Source organism: Jatropha curcas, chromosome 9 (genome assembly GCF_041381405.1).
Source record: "Jatropha curcas cultivar XTBG-Jc1 chromosome 9, XTBG_Jcur_1.0, whole genome shotgun sequence".
Lineage (NCBI taxonomy): Eukaryota > Viridiplantae > Streptophyta > Magnoliopsida > Malpighiales > Euphorbiaceae > Jatropha > Jatropha curcas.
Window position 1 is genome coordinate 2,397,204 of NC_143159.1, and position 18,092 is coordinate 2,415,295.

The 18,092-nt window shown below is 35.0% G+C and overlaps 5 protein-coding genes across 5 annotated transcripts; all 5 read right to left on the reverse strand.

Annotated features, from left to right (window-relative positions):
- Window positions 1-2,786: 2,786 nt before the first annotated feature.
- Window positions 2,787-4,607, reverse strand: LOC105633907 (strychnine-10-hydroxylase). Its single transcript, XM_020679125.3, has 2 exons — window positions 3,624-4,607; window positions 2,787-3,531 (listed from the first exon to the last, which is right to left on the reverse strand). Exons 1-2 carry the CDS (start codon window positions 4,563-4,565, stop codon window positions 2,911-2,913), a joined length of 1,563 nt encoding a protein of 520 aa, XP_020534784.2. The 5' UTR covers window positions 4,566-4,607; the 3' UTR covers window positions 2,787-2,910.
- A 4,115-nt stretch (window positions 4,608-8,722) lies between these two features.
- LOC110008670 (strychnine-10-hydroxylase) lies at window positions 8,723-10,721 on the reverse strand. Its single transcript, XM_020679129.2, has 2 exons — window positions 9,626-10,721; window positions 8,723-9,556 (listed from the first exon to the last, which is right to left on the reverse strand). Exons 1-2 carry the CDS (start codon window positions 10,544-10,546, stop codon window positions 8,933-8,935), a joined length of 1,545 nt encoding a protein of 514 aa, XP_020534788.1. The 5' UTR covers window positions 10,547-10,721; the 3' UTR covers window positions 8,723-8,932.
- Window positions 10,722-11,019: 298 nt separating this feature from the next.
- On the reverse strand, window positions 11,020-13,370 carry LOC105633712 (xanthotoxin 5-hydroxylase CYP82C4). Its single transcript, XM_089725898.1, is given in 3 exon segments — window positions 11,020-11,508; window positions 11,510-11,821; window positions 11,955-13,370. Coding segments are annotated over 3 exon segments (1,575 nt in total). The 5' UTR covers window positions 12,897-13,370; the 3' UTR covers window positions 11,020-11,187.
- Window positions 13,371-13,507: 137 nt separating this feature from the next.
- Window positions 13,508-15,578, reverse strand: LOC105633711 (xanthotoxin 5-hydroxylase CYP82C4). The gene is made up of 2 exons (XM_012216350.4): window positions 14,439-15,578; window positions 13,508-14,353 (listed from the first exon to the last, which is right to left on the reverse strand). Exons 1-2 carry the CDS (start codon window positions 15,390-15,392, stop codon window positions 13,727-13,729), a joined length of 1,581 nt encoding a protein of 526 aa, XP_012071740.1. The 5' UTR covers window positions 15,393-15,578; the 3' UTR covers window positions 13,508-13,726.
- A 364-nt stretch (window positions 15,579-15,942) lies between these two features.
- LOC105633710 (xanthotoxin 5-hydroxylase CYP82C4) lies at window positions 15,943-17,986 on the reverse strand. The gene is made up of 2 exons (XM_012216349.4): window positions 16,917-17,986; window positions 15,943-16,792 (listed from the first exon to the last, which is right to left on the reverse strand). Exons 1-2 carry the CDS (start codon window positions 17,907-17,909, stop codon window positions 16,169-16,171), a joined length of 1,617 nt encoding a protein of 538 aa, XP_012071739.2. The 5' UTR covers window positions 17,910-17,986; the 3' UTR covers window positions 15,943-16,168.
- Window positions 17,987-18,092: the final 106 nt, after the last annotated feature.

The window sequence follows — 18,092 nt, forward strand, 5'->3', positions numbered from 1 at the left end:
AGGGGTGGAAGGGGCAGAGTTTATTTGATGGATCTTAGAATTTGGGAATTTAGATGTGGAAAGGTGCACTTGACGAAAGAAAAAGGCAAACTATGGAATTAGTATGGGGTTGATATGATGAATTTTTAATTTATACAATCTATATGTATATATATAATCCTGAAGTAAAAAGATGTAAGCTGATACTCTAATCCTTGAGAATTTTATTTTATCTTTTTTTTTAATTTTTAGATTTTTTCTTTATTTTTCTATGTTTTGATTGGTTGGTTATATTTTTTAATTTTAAATTTAATATTTATATAATAATAATATATTTTGAAATCTAATCTAATTTAACAACTATTCTATTTTATTTGGTATTTGATTTTTATTTTCTAAAATTTAAAATTTTTTTAAAAATAATTTGACTCTTGAAAATTTTTAATTGGAATTTTAGATTTTTTTTATTTTTCTATGTTTTAATTTGATGATTATTTTTTAAAATTTTAAAATTAATATTTACGTAATACCAATATACTTCGAAATCTAATCTAATCTAAAAACTATTCTATTTTATTTGGTATTTGGTTTTCATTTCCTTCAAAATTTAAAACTTTTTAGAGACAATTTGGCTTTTGAAAATTTCTATTTTTGTACCTATATCTGTATATAATCATAGTTATTGGCTTAAATGAAAAAGATAATTGTTTTTGCATATAATATATAGTTAGATTGTTTTTAATTGTACACCTATATGGTTAATACTTTGTTTTCTTTTGTTAGTTTGTTGTATGTTGAATTTTTTTCTTTCTTTTGTATAGGGCAGTTAGGGCGTCAATCGTCATGCTCCTCATCAGATTCAATATCTCTTGGAATTATGCATTTTCAAAAAGAGCTTTTTGCTTTCGTCATCATTCATATCCAGCAATGGTATCCAATCAAAATTGTGTATAATTAGAGTTATATACTTAAAATTAATTGTTGTACATAATTTTGAATATGCGATTCTTCTCTTTTTAAAATCTCAATATGTACCATTATTTGAGCATCAATTTTCCTTTATTAATTTATGTTAGTGTGAACTCTTTCTAGTTTTCAGTATAGCTTCAAGCAGAAAAGAAATATTTTGTATATACTAGATTGATATTAATATAAACTTTCGCATTTATAATATTATTTTCTTTGATTGTAGTGATGTTAAATTATTTAATTTTATTGGTGTATAAACATGATCTTACGGAATTGGCTAAATTTCTCAAACTGTTCAATAATGTTTTTGTTAATTTATTAATAAATGCAATTTATAAATTATAAATCTATATCTAATAAAATAATCCTTTTAAAAAAAATAATAATAAAGCAACTCGTGCAACGTGTGGGTTGCCGCCTAGTATTATTATAATGCAGGCAGTTGTTGAAATGATTTTTTTTTTTTAGATTTTATTAGTTTATCTATGGATGATATGTTATTATCATTTTAAGATTTATTTTTAAGTTTTCTATGATGTTGACTAATTTTATTTTAAATTAAAAATGAATGGATGTTATTATTGTCAAAGCATTGTTATTAATTGGATAAATTACTGTAAAGTCTCTAAATTTTAATTTTACTACTTTTTTTCTCTGTTGTTTAGAAATATTAATTATATTGAAATTATTATATTTGATTCGTTAAATATTTAATTCTTTTGTTTAAAAATTATAATTTTGCAGCTAAATAAGGGATCGAATAGTAATTTACTAATAAATCTCAACACTACACTAAATATAGTTTTTTGTGACTATTTGAAAGCGTCTCTAAATATTAAAAAACGTCATAAAAGATTATTTGGCACGAATAAAACATCCTATGAATATAGCGACGTCGCTCATAGTCTTTTGGTGACGAATTTGGTAAAACGTCCCTAAATTCTTATCTTTTGCGATGAAAACTAATATCTAAACTAGTTGTACAATTAGGTAGGACAATGTATTGAAAACGATAAAAAACGTCCTTAAAAATATTTATTATTATTATTAAATTTTATTTAATGGATTACATGTAAGTTTTAGCTGCTAAATGAGAAAAAAAAAAAAAAGATTTAGTCATAGTTAAGACTCTTCACCTCTCTCTGCAAATGCATTTAGTGGGGATTTAATCATAACTTTTCCTAGCTTGCGTTGCTAACTGAACGACTCTCCATAAATGAAAAGTGCTTTTTTTAAACTCTTATCAATACATCATCCTTCTAAAGTATACGTAGTTAAATAAAAATTAAATGGCCAAAGCATAATTTAACCCATTAACTTCCATAAATTGCCTTACTTTCGTTAACTAAATTATGTAAATTTTATAAATTTTTAAACAAAACACATCCAAAAAGAAATTTTCCGTAGTTCATGAGTCAATAGAAAATTGAAATTTTAATGTTAAAATATTTAAACAACAATTAATTAAATATTATATATAAAAATTAATACCTTTTATATTTAATATAAAGATATCTCTATTAATAGTTTTGAAGTATTAAAAAAGAATTGAGTATAAAATTAAATACAAAAATTTAAATCACAATTAAATATTAATTAGTATAAATAATATGAAAGCATGTTTAGGTTTAGGGTTTGTACCATGAGAGAAAGAAGGATGCTTTAATGAGATGTCGAATGATCATTTTGATGGAAAAATTAAAAGATTTAAAATTATTAATAAATAAAAAAATTAGTCAGTGCCAATTGTATTTTTGAAAATTTTTTATTCAAATAACATTGTATTTTTTTATATCAATACATTATTATACTCTCAACTTTTTAGTAATAAAAACAATTTATAATATTATGACATGGACAAGAAATTAACTGAAAGTTTTTTAAAACAATTAAACCACGAGTGTAAACAAAGCATATAATAAAACTACAAACAACATGAACACACTTAAAAAAAAAAAGGAACTAATAAAGGCCGGGAGGTAGGCGAGGTGACAGAAGAACTTCAAGCGGGGTGGCTTTAAGGTTTGTTAGTCCAGGACTTTCAGTCATATCAATCGGTTCAGTTGTAGGATTTGAAATCTGAAAAGCCTGTAGAAATCTAGCCAATGCTATGTGAACCATTTGCAGGCCAAAAGCTGTTCCAGGGCAAGCTCTTCTGCCACTTCCAAATGGGATCAGTTCAAAGTTCTGACCTCTAACATCAATATCCTTGTGACTAGTAAGAAACCGCTCCGGTTTAAACTGCAATGGGTCAGGCCAATTCTTTGGATCTCTATGGATCTTCCAAACATTTATAATCAGCCGAGTCCCTTTCTTTATATGGCAGCCACCGATAGTGCAGTTTTCTCTTGTCACTCGAGGTGCAGACAGCGGGGCCGGTGGATATAATCGTAATGATTCTTTGATTATGGCTTGAAGGTAGATTAGCTTACTAATATCAAATTCATTCACTTGTCTTTCTCTCCCAACTAGCCTATCCAATTCTTCCTGTGCCTTCTCCAGCGCTTGCTTGTTGTTCAACAATAGTGAAATCGTCCATGTCAGGGTGACTGTGGAGGTATCGCTGCCCCCTGCAATTAAATTCTATGACATGAAATAAATTTGAATTAGTGTATCGTTTAACCAATGTCAGTAATTAAGGAAAATATATATATATATTAATGAACAAAACTCACCAGACATGCAGATTTGATAATCATGTCAGAATCATAACCTGCAAAATCTTTTTCTTCGAGTACTGAAAGCATCGAATCCATAAAGTCTTGCTCTTTTGTAGCCACCTTTCCTGCAGAGCCTCTCTTCCTTCGATGCTCCTCTAACAATTCACTAACAAGACAATTCATTTCCTTAGCAGTTGTTTTCATACCTTTCTCATGTCCACCGGCATCAAGCCAACCAAGAAAAGGGATTGCATCTCTCAAAACAAACATCCCCAAGTAATGGAAGAATTCTCTCATCGTCTTACGAAAATGCTCCGCCTCACCACCACCGGAGCATCTCTTCCCTACAACCATTCTTAATATCACATTAAGACCCAACTCCCCAAACCATTTATTCAAGTCAACTAAAACATGACCAGACCCATTTTTTTTCTCTGTCCATAATTTGTACAGCTCTTTTAATAAGGTCTCTATTTCAGATAGCCTAACATGTTTGAGTAGCTCAATCTGGTGATTCGAGAGTAGTTTCAAGGAAATTATTTTACGCATTTCGCGCCAATAATCTCCATAAGGTGCAAAAGCGAACATGACACCATCGTAGCCCAGGTACTTAAATGCAGTGAAATTAGGGCGTTCAGAAACAGCCATATCGTTGGTGGTGAACAATTCCTTAGCTAGTTCACCAGAACTAACAACCACGGCTTGGTGTATACCAATCTGCATGGTGAATATTGGACCGTACCTATCAGCTAAGCTTCCAAACGTTATGTGGAGAAGCTTGGAACCTGCTAGTAACGGAAGGTGACCAATTATGGGCCACGCACCACCGGCTTTGGGTGCTCGAGTTTTCTTGGAACAAAATATTGAACTCCTACGTACGTAGTAGCATGCAAATAGGAATAAAGGGGCAAGAAGTCCTGCTGTCATGGCATTTAGATATACAAATAGAAATTCCATAGTATTAACACTTGGTGCTTAGGTTTGGAGGGAGGATATACTAAAATGCACAAGCTCTTCCCTATTGGCATATATATATATATATATATATATAGAGGAGTTACGTGGTTATGATATACTACAAAATAGGGATAAAGAATTAATTTTAATTAAAGAAGTTATAGTCCACTTTCTTCGATATAGAAAAGTCTTGAATCATAAACTAAACGATTATTAAATAAATGATTTTTTTCAAGTTTTGATTAGATTAAGAATTATATATCTTACAATATATTTTTTATTTCAATATAAAATATTCAAAAAATAAAATTAATGTGTTAAACAAAAAAATAAACTTCAGTTTCAATTACGTGGTATCTATGTAAGTATGTATTGCTTAATTTCCGTTCATACCTTTGTTTGTGTTTTTGTTCGATGTATGGACAAGTCGTGTTCTATGATTAACTCGCACGCATGGAATACGAAAAGTTGCGTTAGGTTTTAGGAGTTAAAAAGGAAAACAAAAACGACTTACGCAAGTTTAATCTGTCGCAATTTAGATTAAAGGAAAAACAGAAAATTCAACCTGTTTGTGTTCATCCAATCATCGCTAGCTCTCATCGCAACTGCCAGATTTGAAATGTTAAAGATAGAAGCTTGATTGTTTTGTGCGTACAAGATTCATCAAATATCATTAAATGTAAACTCTATGATGGCTATGTCTCTATAGTTAAATTTAGGGCACTATTTATTTTTTGGCAAAATTTTTAATAATGGTTGCTAATTAGGTATGGTGTTATTGGTTTTCTCATGTTTTATAATATATATATATGGGATGAGAAGTAAGGATTCAAGTTCTCTACCATGAAAATTACCTCTATCTGTCGCTCATCAAATTAGTGAAAATAACTGTAGTTGAGATGATTCGAATTCAAGACCTCCCACTCATCACATAATTGAGAAGACCAAACATGTATAACCTACAATATTCTTTCGACCCATTAAATAAAAAAAAATGATAATGATTATTATTGCAATGTAAGATGACCATTAAAGCTATAATTATTTTATTAAATTATCATAAATAATATGTATATTATTTTAATATGTTATATAAATAAAAAAATATTAATTAAATTTAAGGCATTGCGTGTTAGATTCATTAATATCATCAGATGCAAATTACAAGGGCAAATATTAAATTTAAGGGTTTAATTTGCTTGGAACTAAAATAAGGGAGAAGGTTATCAAATAGAATTTGCCACCACATCAATATTTGTCTTGTTCATCTTCAGCTACAACCTTTTCAGTTTCAATAAAAAGTACGAAATGCTTTATTTATATTTATAAAGTATTTATAAATAAAAAGTACGAAATATTTTAATATAAGATACTAAAATTGTAGTTGTAAATAAAAACTACTAATTAGTAGTAAAAATTACTATATAATTATCATGTTTGATTAGGTAGGGTGATGGGCCCAAAATATCATTAACGCAAATTCATGAACCTTAATATTTCAAATGGGCCTAGATTGTGAACCAGAATGGGCCATATTGCTGTAGGCCGTGTCTCCTAAAGTCCAAAGTTGCTCCAAAGCTTGGAGTTTAGATTGTCTTTTCAAAAGTCATAGGTCAGAAAGAGGGTTTAGTTTCACCCATGGTCCCTTAAGTTAGTATTAACTTACTTTACTGTACTCATTGTAAAAAAGAAAAAGAATCTGAATTTTAATTATGTAATAATAAAATAACTCTTAGTAAATTTCGGGTTAGACCTTGATAAAAAGCTGACGTGGACGATATATTAGGTAAAAAAATTATCATCTTAAACAATATTATGTGAGAAAATTTTGCATTGAATCTTTAATTACCATGGCTGTGGCTTTCCTAACTGTATCAGCATCATAACAGGCAAGATCAGCACCATCAAGAACAGACAGCAAAATATCCATGAAGTCTTGCTCTCCGTTAGTGTTTCTCTTCCTGTAATGTTCCTCTAACCATTCTTCAACAAGTAATGGAGAAAATTATATAATGGATGAGATTTTCTACTTTCAGACACTACTAACTTGCCAGTAGAGTCAAACTAATATGATTATCAATTTATTAAAGAGGACTTGAACGCTGGAGCTAAATGCAAAAAATATTAAGATTAATAAAGAAAAACTTGCTTTTTTTCAAATTTCTTATGCAAATACGATAACTAAGATAGTATTACTGGATTATACTTATCAACATTGAATTTATGGACAAACCAATATAAAAATAAACATTTTAAAAAATTGTTCATATTTATCTAGAAATATTTTCATTTTTACAAAAATTCATATTTTCATTATTTTGGTCTATATATTAAATTATAAATTCAATCTATACAAGTCGATCTCATTATTATATTTTTAAAAAAGATAAAAAAAAGATAAGCAGAAAACAAGACCAAATAAGGATTCATATATAAACATCAATGAACTTTTTAGCTACGGGATATGGTACAATACATTGTTGGGCATGACATATGGATAGATCATAGAGGTGATTTTGAATCAATAAGGGGTGAAATTAAATTATATTATGATAAAGACTATGAAATTTGAAAAATTCCACTCCAAATATCAAAATTTAAGTTGTGCTAACAAAATAAAATTTATCAATAAATATTTAATTTCGCCATTCAAATTTTATTAATAAATCACATTTTGATATATAATGTTAAGTTTAAATAGACTCGTGACCAATCTTTTCGAATTTTCAATTTCCATAGCAATTTTTTAGCCTCCAAATTAGTGTATGGATTGGTATATTTATATATCTCGCATAGGCGAGTTTTATCACTCTAATAAATAGTTTATATAATTTGCGTCATGTCGGTTGAGTTACACGCGGGTCAGACCCATAGGAAAACTTCCCATCCGACATGTCGTTTCTCGGACTCTTTTCACTTTAAACTGGCTCGCTACTTACCATGGTTCGTCTCCTCCTCGACACTAAACCCAGCGATTTAACTACCTTTTTTTTTTTTTTTTTTGTTTATTCCCAAAAAAAAAAAAAAAAAAAAAATGACATACCAAACACACTTATCGTCTAGGATTATCTTTTAATTAGAAGTTTCACCATTCGATAAAAAAATTTCCAGGTTCAGAATTCAATACGAAAAGAAGAAATGTTGGTAATGAACATATAAAAAAAGAGATCATTAGCAATAGAGTTTGGTAGGGAGGCGTGGAGAAAGGAGAATATGTAATGGGGTTGCTTTTGGTGTATGCATATCAATAGGCTGATCCATGGAGGTTGCCAAATCAAATGCTTGGAGAAGTCTACCAAGTGTAGGCGATGTGAGGCGAGGTGACAGAAGGACTAATAAAGGCCAGGAGGTAGGCGAGGTGACAGAAGAACTTCAAGCGGGTGGCTTTAAGGTTTGTTAGTCCCGGACTTTCAGTCTTTTGAATCGGTTCATTTGTAGGATTGGAAATCTCAAAAGCCTGTAGAAATCTAGCCATTGCTATGTGAACCATTTGCAGGCCAAAAGCTGTTCCAGCGCAAAGCTCTTCTGCCACTTCCAAATGGATCAGTTCAAAGTTCTGAACTCTAACATCAATATCCTTGTGACTAGTAAGAAACCGCTCCGGTTTAAACTGCAATGGGTCAGGCCAATTCTTTGGATCTGTATGGATCTTCTAAAGATTTATAATCAGCCAAGTCCCTTTCTTTATATGGCAGCCACCGATAGTTTTCAGTATTTGTTTTATTTGAATAATTCCATTCTAGTTTCAATTACGTGGTATCTATGTACTGCTTAATCTCTGTTCATACCTTTGTTTGTGTTTTTTGATGTATGGACAAGTCCTGTTCTATGGCTAACTCAGATGCATGGAATACGAAAGTTGGGTTAATGAATAAAATTATTAAAAATTATACATATTTATAGGATTTCTTTTTTGTGGACCGATATATATTGATTTATTCACTGGCCATTAATATCTGTGGAATGCTTAATAATTAAAGAGTATAAATAAACAAATCTCCATCACCATTATTTCTTTCCTTTATTATTCTTTGGCTAAGAAATTTTTAGATTTGTATACATGGAACTGAATAAATAATAAATACCACGAAATGGAAATTTATTTTTAGTCATGGCTAAACTATTGTATAGCACTTGTTCTGTTCGGTCTTATTCAATCGCCATAATCATCTACTTGAGGTGTTTTTATTTTTATTAGATTATCATTCTACTATACAATTTTCCCTCTTCTTATCAAAGAAAATAGGCAAAAAGGGAAATATATACATGTCCAGCAAACCAAACATAACATATCAAATTCTTAGCTTTACGCTTTAGCCCGTATGATTTCAACATACAAAGCATTAAATTAGGATTCTATAATATTTCTATTCATAGAGATGAGCAGGTAAGCGAGGTTTGACTAGAACTCCAAGAGGGGCGGCTTTGCTGTTTGTTAATCCAGCAGATTCTGTCATGTCAACAGGTGCATTTAATGGAGCTGAGATCTCAAATGCCTGCAGTAAACTTGCTAGCAATAATTGACTCATTAAGATGCCAAAATTCATTCCAGGGCATGCCCTTCTACCAGCACCAAATGGAATAAGCTCAAAATTCTGACCCTTGACATCAATGTCCTTGTGTGTGTTCAGAAATCTCTCTGGTTCAAATTCCTTTGGGTTTGACCAAACCCTTGGATCTCTATGGATCTTGTAAATATTAAGAATAAGACGAGTACCTTTTGGGACATGGAAACCACCTATGGTGCAAGCTTGGGTGAATTCTCGTTGCCCTGAGAGTGGCCCGGCTGGATACAACCTCATCATCTCCTTCACTATTGCCTGAAGATATACAAGCTTGCTCATGTCTGCTTCATTCACTAATCTTTCTTTTCCAACTTGAATGTCTATTTCTTCTTGGGCCTTTTTCAGTGCAATTGGATGGTTCAACAATAGTGCTAGCCCCCATGTGACAGTTACGGTTGTGGTATCGGTGCCTCCTGCAATAAGAGTCTACAATACAAGTTCGAATTATCATCATAAATAGTAGGTGAGAAAATTTTGTATTGAATCTTTAATTACCATGGCTGTGGCTTTCCTAACTGTATCAGCATCATAACAGGCAAGATCAACACCATCAAGAACAGACAGCAAAATATCCATGAAGTCTTGCTCTCCGTTAGTGTTTCTCTTCCTGTAATGTTCCTCTAACCATTCTCCAACAATACTGTCAAATTCTTTGGCAGTTCTTTTCATGGATTTCTCATATCCACCAAAATCCAACCATCCAAGAAATGGAAGAGCATCCCTTAATACAAATACTCCTGCCAACTGAAAGAACTGCCTCATTGCCTTTTGAAATCGCTCTGCCACTTTCACATCAGCCCCAGCAATAGCACCAAAGTACCTCTTTCCTGCAACCATCCTGAGAATTACATTCATATTTATGTCATTAAAGAATCTCTTCATTTCAACCTTAACTTGGTTTCTCTCATCTTTGTCCTTTGTCCAAAACTTGTACAAATCTTTTATTGAGCCCTCTACTTCAGAGGCTCTAATATGTTTTAGTAGCTCAAGCTTCCGGTTAGAGAGTAGCTCTAAGGCTGTTATTTTGCGCATTTCTCGCCAGTACTCGCCATAAGGGGAGAATCCAAAATTGGCATAATTGTAGCCTAGAAGCTTCGCCCCCGTGAGTTTGGGGCGGGAGGATACAGTAGGGTCGTTGACTGTGAATAGTTCCTTAGCCAACTCCCAGCTACTGACTACCAAAGCTGGGTATATCCCAATCCTGATGGTGAAGATAGGTCCATATTTATCAGCTAAGGCTGCTAATACTTTGTGGGGAAGCTCACGTCCAGCTAATAAGTGTAGGTGACCTATAATAGGCCACGAATCACCAGCTTCTGGTGCTGCTCTGGCCTTCCTAGATTGAGACCTTCTCAGGAGATAGTAACAAAACAGAAGTATGGCAGTGAGACCAAGGTATTGTAGAAGCAAAACCATGGTAGTGTTGGTGTGGTGGATAGTGGAAACTGGACTTCTGTTTTATTGTGACAGCGGTCCCCGTTTATTCAATTATTTTTATGGATAAGATGTAACGGATAAATCCCAAAAGAAGAAAGCACTATCCTAGTGCCGGAAACACCTGGGCCATGAAATGTTTGCCATTTGTATTGTTGATGATAACATTATTTATAAATTTACTTAAACAACATTTCTAATTGATTTGTGGAAAAATCTTTTCGAATTTTTCGTTTTACATAGCAATTTTTAGTCTCCAACTTAGTGTATGGATTGTTCTATATCTCGTATGGCGAGTTTTATTACTCTAAGAAATAGTTTATATAGTTTGCATCATGGCGGGTTAGATCCATAGGAAAACTTTTCATCCGACATGTCTTTTCTTCGACTCTTTTCTCTTTGAAACGGAATCGCTGCTTCGCATGGTTTGTTTCCTCTTCGATACTAGACCCAGATAGATGTAATAAACCAAGTGATTAATCACTGCTATTTTTTTAGGCAACATACTGCTTAACTACTAAACACACTTGTTTTTGGAGTGTTTATTCCAAAAAAAAAAAAAAAAAAAAAAAAAAAGAAAAAAAATACCAAACACACTTATCGTTTATCAGAGGGAGAGATCATTAGCAATAGAGTTTGGCAGGGAGGCGTGGAGAAAGGAGAACATGTAATGGGGTTGCTTTTGGTGTATTCATTCCAGACCTGGCAGTCATATCAATAGGTTGATCCATGGAGATTGTCAAATCAAATGCTTGGAGAAGTCTACCAAGTGTCAGGTGAAGGGCTTGGAGTGCAAATGATACACCTGGGCATGATCGTCTGCCAGAACCAAATGGTATGAGCTCAAACTGCTGACACCTAAAATCAATATCCACATGGCTTGTGAGAAATCTCTCTGGTTCAAAATCTAATGGCTTTGTCCAAACCTTTGGATCCCTTTGGATCCCTTTGGATCTTCCATACATTCAGAATCAAGCGAGTGCCAGCTGGAACATGATAACCTGCTATTGTGCAATCCTCCATGGCTTCTCTGGGCCCTGAGAGTGGAGCTACAGGATATAGACGAAGGGTTTCCTTGATTACAGCTTGAAGATACGCAAGATTTTTAATGTCTGACTCGTTCACTAAACGTTGTGTTCCTACCTGGAAATCTAACTCCTCCTGTGCCTTCTTTAATGCATGGGGATTGTTGAGAAGCAACGAAATAGCCCATGCCAATGTCGTTGCTGTGGCATCACTAGCACCGGTTATAACAGCCTGCAATACAATTTGTGACAAGCATGGTGATTACTTGTCAGCCTGTTAATGCAACTGATAAGGATCCCGAATTGCAAGGAAAAAGAAATGTTATTTGTGTGTGTGTGTGTGTGTGTGTGTGTGTGTGTCATACCAGACAGGTAGACTTGATGCTAGTATCTGCATCATATGGAAAACCTGAGAGATGTCCCTTCTCCTCGGCTGATAACATCCTGTCAATGAAATCCTGCTCATTTTCAGCCTTGACATTTCCTGAAATTCTCCTTTGTCGATGCTCTTCTAGCCAACTTGCAAGTACTGCATCTAAGTCCTTGGCTGTCTTTTTCATTGCTCTTTTATGTCCCTGAAAATCCAACCACCATAAAAATGGAAATGCATCGGAAACCACAAAAACACCCATCAAGCGAAAGAACTCAGAAATCAAATCCTGACACCGTCTTGCCTCACCATCATCATAACATTTTCCAGCCACCAATCTAACAATCACATCAAATGTAATATATTGTGACCACTGTTTAAGTTCAACAAGCACAGGCAGCTTATTATTATTTGCTGCCCATAGACTATAAAGCTTTCTTATCCCTGCATTAACTACAAGAGCCTGTACATTCTTGATTATTTCAAGTTGACTGTTAGAGAGAAGTTCAAGCATTACTATCTTCCGCATTTCCCGCCAGTGGGGGCTGTAGGGAGCGAAACCAAACACTGTATTGTTATAACACATGTGTTTTGTTGCTGCTGTTGTAGGACGGGAAGCCAAGGCCCTGTCATTAGTGGTGAAGCATTCTTTTGCCACTTCCTTACTGGCCACCACAAAAGCACAGCGGCTTCCAAGGCGGATACAGAAGGCTGGTCCATATTTATCAGTCATAATTCCAAGCTTTTGGTGAAGAAGCTTATAGGCACCACCAAGTAGCATGTGGAGGTGGCCGATTATTGGCCATGAACCAATTGGTTCAGGGGCATTTCTAGCATTGCAAGTTGTAGTAATCTTTGTCCTTCTGAGAAGTACTGAGTAAAGAAAAATTGAAGAGAAGAAGCCAATAATCGCAAATAATTGCAAATTTAGATCCATGATAATTCGCTATGGAGACGAAAAGAGATTCACTTCAATGAGTGCAGGCAAGAATCAGTCAGCCAACATCATAATCCACTGAAAAGACAAAGATGAATTTAAAATAGCAAAATTTTTTTAAATATGTTAAAACTTTTGTTTTTTTTAATAACAGTTTTCGTTTCATCATATAAAATCAGCCTAACGAGAGTGATTAATATTATTATTATAAGAAAACTTACAATCTTCACAATCTAATAAATAATTAAATGAATCTAATGAAAGTGATTATAATCATTATTGTAAGAAAACGTACAATCTTCACCAACTAATAAATAAAAAGTAAATGTACCATTTTGTTTTCAAAGTTTCAGCCACAGTTTTATCAAATTGAACAGGAAAACAACAAATATTTTATTTTGTTTTTCAATTCTACTTTTTTTTTTCATTCCTGAAACCAAAGCATAGGTTTGAGCAATCTGGGTTTAATTGTAAGCATGCATAAATTATAAACTAGTTATGGCTGTAATCTTTTATTTTTTTGGTTCTTTGCTTTGTCCTTCACATTTTCTAATTAACTCTATGTAAGCATTAAGGTAATCAATGAAAAAATACAGCTCTTGAAGGTTCAGTTTCCACAAAGTAAAGCCCACAACCAGAAAGGCAAGACCTTAAATTTGCAATTGTTAAATCTTTACATATCGAAGCACCCTTTTTTTTTTTTTCCTTACATTAGCACAATCAATTTAATACCCTGAAATTACGGCTTAACCATAAACACCAGATTACAACAAAATAAAACACATAACAGTAAAACATACAGCAACGAGGCTATTGTTATTGTTTTTGCTTCAACTGCTATAGAGTTTGCCTGGTAAACGTGGGGAAAGAAGAACCTCTACTGGGTTTGCTTTTGGTAGAGTTATACCAGTTCCCTCAGTCATGTCAACAGGCTGATCCATAGGGGTCGCCAAATCAAATGAATGAAGGAGTCTAGCAAGTGTAAAATGAAGAGCATGGAGCGCAAATGATGTACCTGGGCATGCTCGTCTACCAGAACCAAAAGGAAGTAGCTCAAAATTTTGACCTCTAACATCAACATTCACATGACTTGTTAGAAATCTCTCCGGTTGGAAGGACAGTGGATTGGTCCACAATTTGGGATCTCTTTGAATCTTCCATACATTTACCAGCAAACGAGTTCCAGCCTTTACATGATAACCAGCTATGGTGCAATCTTCTAGGGCTTCCCGGGGTCCTGAAAGTGGAGCGACAGGATATACCCGGAGGGTTTCCTTGACTATTGCTTGAAGAAATATGAGTTTTTTAAGATCTGATCCATCCACTTGACGTTCAACGCCCACGTGAAAATCTAATTCCTGTTGAGCCTTTTTTAATGCCCAGCGATGATTCATGAGTAATGAGATAGCCCATGTAAGCATCGTTGCCGTGGTGTCGGCGGCTGCAGCAATAACAGCCTGCAAGAAACTTGCAAGAAATTAGTATTCTTTAAACAATCCTAGATTGGTTCTACGCCTAATTGTTTATATTGTATTGACATACCAGAATGGTAGATTTGATAATAGTATTTGAATCATAAGGAAAATTGGAGAGTTGTCCTTCCTCCTCAAGCGTCAACATTACGTCAATAAAGTCTTGTTCACCTTCAGCCTTGAACTCTCCTGATCCTGAAGCAGCTCTCGTTCGGCGATGCTCATCCACCCAACCTTCAAGTATTGCATCAAAGTACTTGGCTGTATTCTTCATTGCCTTCTCATGTCCCTGCAAATCCAACCACCATAGAAATGGAACTGCATCTGAAATCACAAATACACCCATCAAGTGGAAGAACTCAGAAATAGTCTTTTGGCACCATCCGGCCTCACCGTCATCAGAGCCGCCAGCAAAACGTTTCCCAGCCACCATTCCAACAATCACATTAAGCGTCAGATCATCGAACCACTGGTTAATTTTGACAAGCAACGGAAGGCAAGTATTTTTAGCCCAAAGACCATAAAGCTTATTTATCCCCTTATCAACTTCAGAAGCCTGGACATTTTTTACTATCTCTAGTCTACGGTTTGAAAGAAGTTCAAGCACAACTATCTTTCGCATTTCACGCCAGTAAGTGCTATAGGGTGCAAACCCAAACACCGCATCATTATAGCACATGTGCTTTGTAGCTGATGTTGAAGGACGAGAAGCAAAAGCTCTGTCATAAATGGTGAAGCATTCCTCTGCCACTTCACTACTAGAAGCCACAAAAACAGGGCGATTGCCAAGGCGGATACTATAGGCTGGCCCATACTTATCGGCCATCATTCCGAGCTTTTGGTGAAGCAGCTGATCATCACCGCCTAATAGATGAAGATGGCCTATAATTGGCCATGCACCAGCTGGTTCTGGCGCTTGCCTGCAATTACTCCTGGTAATTCTTACCCTTGTAGCCAACGAAAAGCAGAGAAAAATTAAAGAAATGAACCCAACAATCACAATTAAGTGCAGATTCAAATCCATCTTTCAATATGAGATGTACAGGCGTGGGATTTCTGTCAATTTAGAAGATTTAACCGAAACTTTGCTCTGTTCTTAATGAAGCACGACAAAAGGAAAGAGACCATCAAATCAGTGCCCATTATCCTTCATCTGATTAGCTATATTTGTACTGTAGATGAAGAATAAACGGGCAAAGTCATCATTGGTAGGGGAGAAAAAATTAGAAAAGGTGTTTTGAGAACATGGATAAAAGAAAGGGCATTATAGACAATTTGATATGGTTGTGCCAGGCACAAAAGTCCAAAACTCTCAAAAGCTAAGAAGAGAAGTTGCACGCCTGATGGGACAAAATGGCTTCGGCCATTTAAAAGAAAAAGCCCATAATAGAGGAAAGCGCAACACTCTTAAAAGCCCAATGTTCTCAAAATTGAAGGCCTAGCATATATCTAAATACATGAGCCCAGACTGATCAAAATCCGACCGGACCAACATTTTTTTTTTTTGTTACAAGGACAAACACTTTTCAACTATAAGAGAAGTACGGAACAGAATTAAATTTGGTGTCCTCCTTTTGCTATGAGTCTACGAAATGCAAAAAGAAAAAAAGTGCAAGGGAAAGGGCTGCTGTTTATTTGTTTCAGCTTAAAAAAACTCAGAAAAGATGAATCCAAGTTAATTTGACAATACAACCTCCAAGGCTAAATTATATGACCCAATACAAAGTACAATCAAAAGTATAACCTGTTTCAATCAGCTCCAAAATCCATCCTCATTATTGCATCTCCAAACTTTAAACTTCAACAGCTGTAGAGTTCTGCAGGGAGACGAGGGGAAAGAAGAACATCTAAAGGGGTTGCTTTAGGTAAAGTTGTTCCCGGCGTCTCCGTCATGTCAACAGGCTTATCCATTGTGGTAGCCAAATCAAACGCATGAAGGAACCTAGCAAGCGTCAGGTGAAGAGCATGGAGCGCAAATGCTGCACCTGGGCATGATCGTCTGCCGGAGCCAAAAGGAATGAGCTCGTGGTGTTGACCTCTCACATCAACATTCGCATGGCTTGTGAGAAATCTCTCTGGTTGAAAGGCTGATGGGTTTGTCCAATACCTCGGATCCCTCTGAATCTTCCATGCATTTACTAATAATCGAGTGCCGGCCGGGACATGATACCCAGCTATGGTGCAATCTTTCGTAAATTCCCGGGGTATGAGAGGGGCAACAGGGTATAGACGAAGAGTTTCCTTGATTATGGCTTGAATGTACACAAGGCTTTTGAGGTCCGATTCATCAACTTGACGTTCAGGGCCAACATGGAGGTCCAATTCTTCTCGTGCCTTCTTTAATGCTGACTTATTATTCAAAAGCAACGAGATGGCCCATGTTAGTGTAGTTGTAGTTGTGTCACTGGCACCAGCAATAAGAGCCTGCAATTTACAAAAAGATAAGATTCATATCTGTAAATACAAAGGCCAATCACTAGATCCTTGAATGAATTTCAAGATCTTTAATAAAAAAGAAAATGCACATGTAAATGTGAATTGGACACACCAAACAGGTAGACTTGATACTTGTGTCCGCATCATATATAAAACCTGACAGATGGCCTTTCTCCTCAAGTGACAGCATAACGTCAATGAAATCCTGTTCACCCTCAGTCTTAGCCTCTCCTAAAACTGAAACTCTCTTTTGACGATGCTCTGTCAGCCAACCTTCAAGTACAGCATCCAAGTCCTTGGCTGTCTTCTTCATTGCCCTCTGATGCCCTTCCAGATCCAACCATTGAAGAAATGGAAGTGCATCTGAAACCACAAAAATACCCATCAAGTGAAAGAATTTAGAAATTGCATTCTGGCAACGTCTTGCACCATCATCATCAGAGGAACCAGTATAACGCTTTCCAGCCACCACTCGAACAATCACATTAAGTGTCAGATCCTCAAACCACTGTTTAAGCTCAACAAGCACTGGAAGGCAGTTATTTTCAGCCCACAGATGATAAAGCTTCTTTATCCCCAAGTTGACTTCAGAATTCTGGACATGCTTAACCATCTCAAGTCGCCGGTTTGAAAGAAGTTCAAGCATTACTATCTTTCGCATTTCACGCCAGTGAGAGCTGTGTGGTGCAAAACCAAACACAGCATGGTTATAGCACATGTGCTTCGTTGCTGCTGTAGTGGGACGCGAGGCAACATCTTTGTCATTTATAGTGAAGCATTCCTTCGCCAATTCGCTACTAGCAACCACAAAGGCGCAATGGCTGCCTATGCGAATATTGAATGCTGGCCCATACTTATCGGCCATTAATCCAAGTGTTTGGTGAAGAAGCTTATCAGCACCACCTAATAGGTGGAGGTGGCCAATGATTGGCCATGCGCCGGATGGTTCAGGAGCTTCTCTACTCTTGCTAAATTTGCTACTTTTTTTCCCTCGGAGACCCCCATTGCAGAGAAAGATGAGAGAAAAAAATAAAGCAATTGCAATTAATTGGAGAGAAGAATCCATAACTGAACTAGATTTACAAATATCAAACTGAAATCCCATCAATTTATAAGCCTAACCCAACAACATTTTAACCAAGTTTAGCATGAAGCATAACAGAGTCTGATGTTTTTGGCAAGGGCCATGCAATCCTTGTATATGCATGAACTATATATTTTGATATACAGAAAGATTTTAAATTTATTTCATTACGACAGAATTATTTATCCCATTTTCTATTAAGCT